The following is a 13,826-nucleotide window of genomic DNA, read 5'->3' on the forward strand; positions in this document are numbered from 1 at the left end:
TACTTTATTTGGCTGATTTTATCTGTTTAGATTGTCGTACCTTTAATACCTGTCTTACCAATCAGTTTTATCTTATCTCTTTATCTAGTCTCTTATCCTAATTGGTACCTTCCTTCCGTATCAAATATAAACAAAAATAAACTCCTTTTCCTCTCGAATATTCTCCTCAACCTTATTACAATCTAACTCTAAACTTTATATGTTGAATTAAATTTTGAACAGCTCTGATACAGGTTGACGCGATGATGTTACCGCGGTAGGTAACACCAAGCCTAGAGACGCCACTGGATACGATATCTTGAACGTAAACACTAGTCGATTTGGTCGAGAGTCGAAGGGACAAAGAACATCAAAAGAACCTTTGACGTTATCGTGGATTGCAGTCGAACAGTTGGAGCAACTGGATTGCCCGAGAGCGTTTGAAGAAGAAAAGATCGAATCAGGACAAAGTTGACATTGGCGCTACTCGACAAAATAATTTGAAAGAAGGATAAAAGAAGCACGAGATGGAACTAGATGGTTAAGTGGAGAATCTTTGATGGTAAATGGTCATCTATACGGGGACGTTCCGTATTTCGTGTGCCTTCGTCATCAGAGAGAAATTAGAGGTAACTAGAGGAAGACAAACCTCGTTTTTCTTTATCTACCGTTGATCTACGTTAATTTCTTCACTTAACACGTTCACTGCTACACTAATACTCTTGAAAATTTCTACTGTGATTAAACTTTGTTTACAGACTATTGGAAACTGCGTAATGAAACATTTATTGTGGTATTCAGTTTTGTAACTTCATCAAAGTTCAAGTATTTCATTTAAATTCATTTTCTGCGGCACTTAACTTTCAGAATTAATTTTCGTAGTTTCTCAGTGAAAAGCATTGTCACCCATATGTGGGCGACGTAGCGATCAACGTGTTAAGCAAGAGCAAACCAGAGAGAGACACAATGCTCATCCAAATAAAATATTCGTACGACAGACAAAGACAGTTTGTTGTTTTGTTTCAAAAAATCATAATCTGAATGATAAAAAAAGATTAAATTTCATTTCAAGTTTTTCTAAATACCAATGGTTCGTCTCTGTCGACAAAATAACTTAACGTAACCTCTCGTAATTACTGACACGAAAAAGGTTATACTATTTCGATAACTTAAAAGCGATTTGTGAATCACGCGATAGAGTAACAAATTTAGAGACAGAAACTTCAAAACTAAGAATACCGGTGAACTTTTGATTCTCAGTTGCAGAGAAAACCCCGTTACGCGGACGAATATAACGTCGTTCTTTCCTTTATAAATAAATATAGATGTTTAAAAAAAAAAATTGCTCTTTAAAGTTCAGAAAACGTTCTATACGTGGTAATGAACAAAATCATTTCAAGTGAACGCATATATCTCTTGTAAAAGTGTTGGGAATATACCACTTGTTCTAGGATAGTCAAAATGGTGTAACCTCTTATTGTGTTTCTTCAAGAAATTAAAAATAAGGTATATCGTAAAATTTGCACTTACCTCCGCGAAAAACTCTGTCATGAAGTCATCTTGCCCGCCGACGTTGACGGACACGTCGTCCGCCACGTCATCCTCGTCCGACTGGGTCTGAAAATCACGAACAGGATCATTAGTAACACAGTTATTATCATAACAAAGTTATTGATCAGTTTTCAACCCGTTCAGTCGTTTACAGCTCTAGTTTCAGTCAAAATATTTACAAGGCATTTTGTTGTTACATACTAAATTATCAATCTTCTAGGCTCTCGGCCTGGCCTTTGTTGCATATATTGCATATCATAAATCTTCACCTGATGACCATTACAGCGTGCTGATATGTATACATGAAGTTTGATAGCCATACATTTTTGCTTATTATTATTACTCTAACATATTATAAATGTACTTCATAATTGTACGAATTGTACGAATGTAACAGTAAATGTAAAAGGATAACAATAAGCAAAATTTGATAACTCCTAAAGTTCATATAGATGCATCGCACTGGCCGTCGGGTTGAGATTTAGGTCGAGGACTTGGAAAGTTCGTATTTTAACATACCAAAATCACTAGTTATAAATTATTGAATACAAAGGCACAGAATTAATTTCTACGCCCAATCAATCTCAAGGAGAATTATATCTTACATAAATGTGTTATGCGAACTTTTTTCTATCTTCTCGTACAATGAAAATATTAAATCTATTTTTAAATTTCATTTATTCCACAAATTGTGAGCGCCAATTTTAGAAACATTGATCCATACTACATGAAATAATACGAGTTTCATTCTCGTCACCGACGAACTGAAAGCATTCTATTCTATACTGGGTCACACAGACCGTGGATATACGGTAAATTTGATCGTGTAAATTGTCCGCCTGCGAGTGACAACCTGTACGACCTCAAGATCTATTTTGCGGGACTCCGAAAGCGATCGAACATTTGCATTATGTTAACCAATACATATGTATGCACGCGTGTATGCTCGGATAGTTGACCGAAAAAGGCCGTCAAGTCCTACTACAGCTGTTCCTATTCCTATTACCGTGAATCGATATTACCATCGAACATTTCTGATCGATATTTCTGTTCTCGCGTATAAGAGACGGTTCGTTAATTACGTAAGTGCTTCGAGTGGTAAGGAAAGGGTAATATTTTGCTACGATTTGTTTCCTTGCTTTAAGATTGTTTCAAATCTTGTCTTTAACTATAACACGCTTTTTCCAAACGCTAAGTAATTATTAAAAAACGATACAACATTTTTTATTTATGTCAAATAATAACGTATTTTAATGTAACTGAATCTATTCTAAAGACATTCAACTATTTAACGTTTTTTAAGGAAATTCCAGGTAAAATCTTACGCGAGAAGGGAGAGGGGATGCCTGATAAAAATCTTGTGCGTTCTAACATGAGGGTAAGGGGGGTAAAAAATGACAGAAATCCTCCTTGTGTAATTTTATGAACGGCCCCTAAACGTGTACCATACGATCCCTTCACATAGAGAACAATGCACAGAAAAAATTGTATGTCGAGGTCACTGGTTGCACTTTATGCGACTTCCTCTGTTTCCAATGTAAGTAAGAAGCTTTAGATCCGCTCCAGAGATTGTTTACGTTTCTTCACGCGAAGACGAGAACCTCAGCGGTTCTTAACTACCGTGCCGTGAATGATTGATGACATATACTATGAATTTTTATGTTTCGTACTACCTTAACCTCTGGAGGGACGAATTTTAAACGAACCTTTTTTTCTTCGTTAATCGAATACACACAAAGGAAAATACCACCAAAGCAACATTTATCCGTAACAAATTTGACATAAAAAACATATTGTGTCGCTTTAACGATGTATATTTTTTAATTCCAAAACGCATCGCGATCGTAAATAGCAATAATTTTTATATAAAAACAAACGTTATGTGTCGATACCTCTCGAAACGTTAAAATCACGTTGGATATTTTTCTCAAATATTGCAGCGAACACGAAACGATTAACGATATTTATGTAACCATTTCTGCGTTTGAAATTCTACTGTGAAATAAATTGCAGCTCTTTTCCAGCCTTGGGCACAAAAGATTTATATAGACAAATGCTGAACATTATAATTAGTTAGGTAACGAATGTTATCTCGATAAAATACTATTATGGTTCGATGATAGAATTATTTCTTTTGTTGCACCGATGCGATATACCCATCGTATTTAATTTTTTTAAATGAAAGAATACATTTTGCCCTGCGTCAATCAATTTTACTCGGCATTCTGCACGTAAAGGTATTATAATAGCCATTGAAAACGTGATACCTCACAGGATATTTCATGTTTTATGTGAAGAAATTACTTTGTTCCATCCGGCATGCAAAAACGTTCCGCCGTCCGTTTAAACATTTCGTTGCTCCCTTTTTATACACTCTTAATTACATTTTCGAGTTCCGTAACGGTTGCACACGTGCGATTAATCTTAATTTTCATTTCCATGGCATCGCTTAAAATACTTAAACGCTCACGGCGGAACGTTCGAACGCCTGCAGGAATAACGCAATTTCTTTTGCGGTCCTATCGGTGTTTTACGGTAATTTTTACAGTTAAGATGTTGTCTCGAAACCCGCGAAGATTAAACAATGTCACGCTTGTCTTGTTATTAGGTTTTTTAATCTCACCGAATTTACAGTTCCTATGAATTATTTCTATTGCTGTCTCACCTTCGAAATCAATTTTTTTAATTCCTAAATGATAAGTCCTGTCAGTCATTTCTGGATGACGTTTAAGAAGCATGGAAAAAAAGGAACTATGTGCTATTTTTCTTTCAAAGGTGGCAAAAAAAAAAAAAAAAGAAAAGAAACAAAGAACAAAATTCCGAGAGGCTTGACGAGCCAACTGGCACACTGACCGCCCTGCGGAAAAGGCGATGGCTCCTTTGCTTGCGAAGGAATATCAAAGTCGTAATTAACAAGGACGGATAACGATCAGAGCAGTGGTAGTACGCAGTGCACTCGATCGATACTCGGTACTCGTGTACGATTAAGAAACGCTTATGGCCGTCGCATTCTCGTGTACAAGCAATTCTGTTTGTCAACGAATTAATACGAAATCCCGGTATAGTTGATAAGGGAGATACAGCGAGCTCCTCGGATGATAAGTATTCGATAATAGGTACAACTCGTGTGTATGCAAATCAGGGCACGACGATCTTCCAGTCTCGAACAGGCAATTATTTATTATCGCTTATTGTCAACATCTATGTGTATATATTGTAATTCTTCTTGCGTTACAACAATTTCAACACAAATATTTTCTCTTAATTTTTGAAACTGGTTGCGTGTAACTTCTTACTTCGAAGTCAATTGAGTTTGATAAGTATGGAATTAACTATGTCTCGTTGTGCTATAGTTAGCCACGTATTGTTTTGTTCATTTTTAGAAATCATTCTTATTATTTGCTGTCAATCAATCGTACGTTTCGTGTTTCGATCCTTCGGTTTCTATCTAATAATCAGATATTTGTTATTTCGCTTTACGAATGCACCGAATATGTAAATTTCTCTATTATTAGTCAAACCTGTTATTACTGCTTGTATAGTTCGAACTGATTCCATCTAGTGCGGTTTAATAAGCAAAATCTGGAAATCAAGGTCGTTCGAGACGTAAATCTATCATAAACTGAGTGAAATGTGTTTGCAAATTACATTGTTTATGACACCTGTGATCACGGTCGTCGACGCTACGTAATCTAGCGTGGTAGACACTATTTTAACATAAAGATCGACTTCTCGAATTCAAATATAAAATATGATATAATTCGCAACTTATAACTCATAATAATAATAGTATTATAACTTGAAAGGTCAGGCTCTAATGATTTTATATGCACGATAACAAGAAGAATCCATTTAAATAAGAAAATATATAGGTGGATTGCATCAAAACAAACAATTATATTAAAATAATACAGCTACTTATAGCACGAACGAGCATAATTTAATGAATTACGAAATGTCATCCAAAACGTGAGAAAAGTATTTTAAAGAAATTAATAGTCACATCAGAGATATCGTCAATCGTAGTGAGAAAAATATTTGCAATCGTATGAAAACAGGTATATTGGATAAGATTAGAAGATCAAGAGATAGTTCCCATTGTGGGATTCTTCTTTCTATCTATACTCGGAAATAAACTGCAGATTTCTAAACTAGCCAACTTGAGAAATAATAGAAATTTTAGAACCACAAGTATAAGACCAAGAAATATATGTTTTCGTTGATAATTACACAAATATTTAGAAAAGAGTTCCGATTATCACACATAAGATTGAAAGCATCAAATGCAATGAAATTTTTAAACGATTTAACGCGTTGGCTGCCGGATTGATACTCCTGAAAATTTCTACTGCGATTAAGTTTCGTTTCCAGACTACTGAAAACTACATAATCAAACATTTACTGTGCCATCTATTTTTACAACTTCATCGAAGTTTAAGCGTTTCATTAAAATTTATTTTCTCTGATACTTAACATCAACAATTGATTTTGTTTGCTCTCGAGTGAAAACCACTGTCACCCATATATGGCTGACGCGGCGATCAACGTGTTAACAGGATTCCGTATAAAATAGATTCCAGAGATGACACTATTCGTAAATCTAAAAAGCCACAGAAGGAATTAAATAATTTTGTCTCAAATACACATACGGTTCTATGCCTTGTAGTTGTTCCTCTAAAATCCCTATTACCTCGCAAAATCGAAGGTGACTTTCGGAATGCTTAGTATCCTCTTACAGTTGATTTAAATTATGCACATTTTTTTCATTCAAAATTTCCATACCACCCCTTCCTTCTCTCCGGACATGGAAGGTCGTGCCCCGAACATTGAAAAACGCCAAGTTAGTTTCGTTTTACCGTATCTTTGCGTTTACTGATCTGTATCATGTAAAATTAGAACGCGTCGCGACCTTGAATACTCATCTTCCCACATCCAAGCGTGTCCCCTACTTCGTGCCCTATTCAACGCGCGAGTACGCTGTATCTCTTGAACCGGCTATCGTTGACCCGTTGTAATCAATGACCGCGCGTTTCTCACGTTTCGTTACGTTGTTTCGTTGCACCGTAACGACCAGGAAAAATCGTTCGCTTCATCCTGTCTACCTTTGGGCGGACTCGACTCTTTGCGCTTCGTTGACCCCTACACGGCGACACACGTGAAATCCACCGCAATTCGGTTCATGTTTCATTTATTCTGTCCATCACGATTATCACAAAATCGATATTATTAGGTTGTCCCAAAAGTTTCTTTCATTTCGTTAGCATAGTAACACATACACGATACTTCATGTTTCATGTTACGTTACTGATTTGCGTACGATCCATTTTGCTCCATTGTAACATCAACATCTTTACAAGGGAACATATCCGACTGTCCGTCTTCGATCTCGATGAAACTTGATGGATACATTAAGTAGGTGAAAATAAGGGTGAAAATAAAGGTGAAAATACGTATCTTTTTATAGCTGCCCAATCGCAAGTTTAGGCGTTGAAAAAGTAGGAGGCAAATGTATCGTATTATACAGGGTGTAGCAGGACGGGTGGTACAACCCAACAGGGGGTGATACTACATGTAAAAATAAGTCGAAAAAAAGGAATAACATTTTTTCGTTTGACGCTTCGTTTTCGGGAAAATCGAGTTTGAAAATTCTATGCAGTACGCGTGGCACTGGACTGTCTCCCCAAGCCATTGTTCGCTACAAGTTCATGACTCACTAATAAGGCGAACAATGATATGTACGCGTCAACAAGGACAGCACTTTGAACAGTTTATTCAATAATGTTATGTAATTATCGTTAGTAATGACAATAAAACTAATAAACATTAACATTTCTTATTTATAATACATATCTAAGCCTACAGGCGGTCCAGTGCCAAGCGTACTGCATAGAATTTTCAAACTCGATTTTCTCGAAAACGAAGCGTCAAACGAAAAAATGTTATTCCTTTTTTTCGACTTACTTTTACATGTAGTATCACCCCCTGTTGGGTTGTACCACCCGTCCTGCTACACCCTGTATATATCAATGGATTCGGAAAGCAATTTCCGTTCATTTTTGACGTTATATAAATTTTTGTATCTCTTAAAGTAATGTAACAAAACAATTTTTTTCGTATAAACAAGTTATATTTTACAAAATCTGTGACCACTTTGTGTTTTACCTCGTGAAACCGTGAAACTTTTCCCTAAGAAGATTTCTTGTATCTATCGTAGTTTTCGAGATAGCATTTTTCTGCTGAAACTTCAAGGGGTGATTTCAACCCCTGAACTTGCGATTGGGCAGCTATAAAAAAAAAAAAAAAAAATACGTATCCCTTATTTTCACCTGCTTAACGTACCCACGCGTATATTAAGCAGGCGTAGCCATTTCAAAAAGCCGATGCTAAATTAACACGATACTTTTTATGCTATTTATTTGCTAATTATTTGCCAGAGCATCAATTTTTTTTGCTCCAACCGTTTTCGAGAAACAACGGCTATGTATCGATATCTTCGTTAGGTACGGAGCTGCGACACTTGGCTATGCTAGATAGAACGCTGTCCTAGCGCGGTCGTCGTTTCTCGGAAATGACTGCAGCAAAAAAAAAAATTAATATTCGGCGGTCTAAGAGCAAATAAATAGCAAATAAATACGCCGCAAAAATGGCATCGATATCTTTGCTATGTCTCATGATACAACACGTGGCTACGTTAGCTTAATACCAAGCTAGAGCAGCCACAGTTTTTCGAAAACGGCTGGTGCAAAAAAATTCATATTCGGTGGATTAAGAGCAAATAATTGGCAAAAAAATATGCTGCAAGAATGGAATCGATATCCCTGTTAGGTACAGAGATACATAAGTGGTTACGCTAGCTTGATATTACGCTAGCGTAACCATTGTTTCCCGGAAACGGCTGGTGCAAACAAATGAATTCTTTGGCAAATAATTAGCAAATAAATAGCAAAAAAGTATCGTGTTAATTTAGCATTGGCCTTTCGAAATGGCTACGCCAGCTTAATACACGTCGTACCCAACAAGTTTCAACGAAATCGGAGACGGACAGTTGGATATGTTCCCTTGTAAGAAATTGGATTGCCTGTTTGGAAATCGCTGCTGTATAATATTCCCCCTTTTTTCCCGGGTGTTTGGAAAGCCCGATTTGAGCAACACTGCTCTATCCATTTTCATCGATCTCTCATCGACGGTCTTTGTTCGTGGCTCCTTAACCTACCTACCTACCCACCTACGAAACGCCGACCACGCAAAATTTGCCATCGTCGACCATTCGCCGCGAGAACAGATCGGCCAAACCCTCGAATGTCGAATCGTTTTCGTCCGCGAGCACCGAAGATGCGCACGTCGCTCGACACCTGACGCTTCGAGAGTCGTCGTTATCGAGGCTATTAGCGCACAGCTCCTTACGTAAATCTCACGGGCAAAATATCACGGAGGTAGGGAGGAGGCCCAATCTCTCTTATCACAGAGTACATACTCCTACAAACGCGCGAAACTCTGGCATTTCTTAGGTCTCTATTCTGAAAGGGCATGCGCTCTCTAAACGGTATCACCCATAGAGATATTACACAGTGTATTTCGGTTAAATATCTCGTTAGGGGATGAAGCTATCAAAAAATGTTTTTGCAAAAGGTTGTTTAGTCCAAATGGACAAGTTACATGGTGTAAATGATTTTGTTGTAAGCTAAGTAATGGAAGAAAAAACAAATTAATCTTTTTAAATGGAACTTTATATATTTTTATATACAGCATTTGCATTAGACAAAATTCACTGACCTAAATACGTGGTTATTTATTGTAATGTAAAGCCTTGAATTGGAGTTTGAAGTGTAAGTAAATGTAAGCCTCTATTTCAGCCTAATTTAATTATTTAACCTTTTCATGGCCTTCAAGCTAATCAAAGAGACGACCCTAGTATGGAAATGTTAATCAAAGGCTTCGACAAGACTTTCGCCCGAGCAAAACTATTCTCTCGTTACCATTCGACAGAGTCGTTGCACGGATCGCCTGCACCCATTCCTTTCGTACCAAAAAAGAAAACACTCGAACCTTCGTCGTTCGTCCTTCGTGTCGCCTTCGACAACAAACTCGTGTAGTGTTTTCTTTTCGTTGTACTTTCCAACCGATACGTTGGACGCTATAAATCTCGAGTCCCACGAGACTGTTTCTATTTGTGCGACCCGACGACCTACGGCGACCCAGAGATGTCTAAATCCCGTATTCCGACGAAAATTTTGAATAACGAACGCGACACGAACAATCTTTGGTGCGCGTTCTTAGTCGCAATGAAATTAAATTTCACATTGGGGCGAATAGACTTGTAATTGAAACAATTAAAATAATTCGTGACGTTTAGTTCGAATAAAATTTCGAATGAGACAAACAGACTGAATACAATTTCAGCAAAGTACTTTCGCGAATCGAGAATTTTCTGACGTGCGTATGGAAAATGAAATAATCGAAAATAATTGCGATAAGAAGACGTAACTTGAAGATACAACGTGAAAACTTTCTGAGACACGCATGGTATTCTCAAGCTGTTTTTCACGGATGAGCTTTTAGAGAACATAGCTCAGCAAACAAGTTTCTATACCAAATTCGAGCTAGAGACACACAGATAAAAAATGGTACCATCTTACAAGGAAACTTTCATCTAAAATATACTGATACTAATCAAGTTTACACAGGGTGTCTGCGTATAAGTTCGGACATACGCAGGGTGGTGTCCATTCTGCAACAACTTTCCAACAAAAAATTACTCTCAGACATTTTCTTTGTGTCGCTTTATTCTCGAGTATTTTCACTTTTAATATTTTTTATGCAGTTGCAACTTGGCACTCTTTAAACGGCCATAACTCCATCAAAATACAGCGCAAATTTAAAACCAAGTATACCATTCGAAAGAGCGTTAAATTTCCCAACTCCCTGATACAAAACCAAAAATTTATCACGAAGATCGAATACGTGAAAAATTAGGTCAAACTTTACATTGTGAAAATTTCCAAAAATTTGACTTTTTCCGTATTCGTTTTTCGATTTCAAAAACATAGTTGTTTGGCGGGCACCCCGAGGGATAAACTTCCTCGAAGTCTCAGCTTTTGAATGGTATTGTCAAAAAAAAAAAAAATTGTACAGTGGTATTTTCTGAAGAAAATGACGTTTAAATTGCAGAAAAGCGCGAGTTTTTAGGTGAAAATCGATATTTTTCAACAAAAATCGACTTGTCACTTTGAAATTAACTTGACATCGGATTTGATGTATTTTTTAGTGACACTCTCGAGCCACCCAAATTCGGAAAAAAACCTACTTTTTGACACCTCAAGCCTCTCCGAGCCGTGTGTAGAGCCTTAGTGCGAGATGAATAATAATTGTTTCTGAGCATGTATCCATAGAATTTTCGTTTTTAGAGACTATTTAATCAAAATCAACCTCGGTGTACCGATAAATGATTTGGAGATTGAAACACGATCGATTTCACAACAGCAAAAAATCAATGTTTTCGGCGCAGGAGAACCAATAAGTTTTGATTTAGGAGGCGGGCATTTTTAACGCTTTTCTGCATTTAAACGTAATTTTCTCCCTAAAATACCACCGTACAATTTTTTTTTGGCAATACCATTCAAAAGCTGAGACTTCGAGGAAGTTTTTCCCGAAGAGTGCCCGCCAAGTAACTATGTCTTTGAAACCGAAAAACGAATACGGAAAAAGTCAAATTTTTGGAAATTTTCACAATGTAAAGTTTGACCTAATTTTTCACGTATTCGATCTTCGTGATAAATTTTGGTTTTGTATCAAGGAGTTGGGAAATTTAACGCTCTTTCGAATGGTATACTTGGTTTTAAATTTGCGCTGTATTTTGATGGAGTTATGGCCGTTTAAACCTTTGCACTCGAGAGGTGACCCTCAGACACCATTAGGTTTCACGCAGCAATTCTACAGTACCTAATGTTTCTTTAGGTTTAATTTCTTCGGGGCTCGACGTATCAATAAAATGATTGTCGGTGAGGTAAAGTTGACCTTATTCTCAAATCGAGATAGCTTAGAATTCATGGCAATAGAATGTTAAGAGAAACCATCTCGAGTTGCTGGCAGATACCGGAATAAATGGCCTCGAGTGCAAAGGGTTAAAGAGTGTCAAGTCGTAAACGCAGAAAACATATTGAAAGTGAAAATACTCGAGAATAATTCGGCACAAAGAAAATGTCTGAGAGTAATTTTTTCTTGGAAATTTGTTGTAGAATCGACACCCTGCGTATGTCCGGACTTATACGTAGACAACCCTGTATACGAATTCTCCTTGATCAAAAATAATTTTTTGAGAAACTGGACCATTTACTTGAAAAAATTATAATCTACCAAGCGTTAGGGCAAAAGTGCAGGTCAACCACAGGCGCGTTAAGGCGTCTGGCTACCCCGAGCGCTCGCCAGATGGGTACTATTCTTAAAAAATTCATAAATGCGAAAGTATAGAAAACAATATTTTTATGTTTTAACACATACTAAAGAACCATTTAATGAACGCATGAACGATTTTTTGAGATAACAAAAAAGAAAATGGCGGCTGTTCGAAAATTTTGGTGAAGGCCTTCGGCGCGAAACGCGCGTGGGCTGTACCGTCATTATATTCTTTAGGTGGCATGTGAAAAAGACAAAAAAAAAATATTAGTCTGTTTCTGGAGTTTGTCGCTAGAGAGTAGCAATTGAATTTTTTTTTTTACCACTACGAAAATTATGGTGAGCCGAAGAAATTGTTTTTTATTTTTCACCGAAATTTCGCGAGAAAAATCGTCAATAAAAAAAAAAAATAAAACTAATCAAATAATCGCGAAATTCATTGCTACTCTTCAGATAATCTATCTAAAAGTCTAAGAATTTCTATCTAGCGTGTAGAAATTTCAGAGCAATCGGACCGATAGTTTACGAGATTTACGTTGTACCATTTCGAAAAATGTAGTTTCGAGATAATCCCAAAAGAAAAGTAAACGCGCGGTCCGATTGCTCTGAAATTTCTACGCACTACTTTTAGATACATTATCTGAAGAATAGCAACGGATTTTTCCGATTGCTTGACTAAGTTTTTGATTAATTTTTTTTCAAGAACAGTATCCATCTGGCGAGCGCTCGGGGTGGCCGCCAGACGCCTTAAGCGTTGCGAGTGCGAAGGGTTGATACGACAAATAAAGTTCTCAAGTAAAATGAAAAATAAAAAAAAATCAGCCGCGCTGGCATAAAGGAAATTTGGTGCTGCAAATACGTATTGTTTATTTGGTCAATTTCCAACTGTATTCGGGCGCGCGTATTCGAGCTGCGGAACGGATCGAAGCCGAGTCGTAATTTACGCGCTCTAAACAGCGTCGAGCAACGAGCGTGCACGACTGCCACGGACCAATGAAATTTCCGTAAATGCCGAATGGTTAACACCGTAGAAAAACGAGGGATCGCACGACGACCATTCACGATCGGTGTCGACGTGATGTTATCGGAACGACAGGTGTCTGCCAGAATTCGAGATAAATGCTTATACGATAAAAAAAAACTGTTACGCCGTCGAATGAATCCATGGAACAGGTGCATGACTTCCCTTTTTTTTTTTTTTTTCATACATCGAAGCAAGACTTCGATTTAACTTTATTAACACGTTCCGGGCAGAACGTATATTGTGTACCTTCCTTTAAGTTTTCAATTGTTATCGTACCTTTTGTACATGTCTTCGAGTGTATACGCATACAAGTGAATTAAATTACGAATACAAATGAAACACAAATTAAAAATGTGATACAAATTAAGAACAAAAGTATATTCATGCAAGTAGAATAAACAAAGAAAAACGTTGAGAGAGAGAAAGATTCCTTCGTCCGTTCGCACGAGTATATTTTTGTTTTCAATTTTATATACCTGAAAGGGTCAACGAGATACTTTTATTTCGAATTCTAAAATGAAATCATACACAACACGTACTATCTCGATCCTAAACATCGACGAACAAAAGATTCTTATATTAGTCTTTTGTACTACCGTAGAAGTTAATATTTGAAACAATCAAGTAATCCTTCTGATCGTACGAAAAGTAAACCGACGAGGGCCGGTCGAACACACGTCGTGCGCCTAGATACGCCCCGGTACACGCTTTTCATAAATGTCAGTCGATGGCTGTGAGTCATCGACACCAGTTATTCATGCGTTGGATCGGTCACCTCCCAACGAATCTATGAAACTATCTGTCAAGTGACTCGAGAAAATCGGTTCACGATACTCGAATGATATTTAAAAAAAAAAAAAAAAGAAAAAAGTGAATTCTT

General features: G+C 37.1%; 1 protein-coding gene across 3 annotated transcripts in view; it reads right to left on the reverse strand.

Moving 5' to 3' along the window:
- The window catches only part of LOC128886647 (syntaxin-1A), a 44,438-nt gene that overhangs the window by 29,171 nt on the left and 1,441 nt on the right, over window positions 1–13,826 (reverse strand). For all 3 annotated transcript variants that reach the window (XM_054141718.1, XM_054141720.1, XM_054141719.1), the window contains exon 2: window positions 1,510–1,596. In XM_054141718.1, the coding sequence (XP_053997693.1) occupies window positions 1,510–1,596 (87 nt within the window). The remainder of the gene's footprint in view (window positions 1–1,509; window positions 1,597–13,826) is intronic.

This window comes from Hylaeus anthracinus, unplaced genomic scaffold, assembly GCF_026225885.1.
Source record: "Hylaeus anthracinus isolate JK02 unplaced genomic scaffold, UHH_iyHylAnth1.0_haploid 11985, whole genome shotgun sequence".
NCBI lineage: Eukaryota > Metazoa > Arthropoda > Insecta > Hymenoptera > Colletidae > Hylaeus > Hylaeus anthracinus.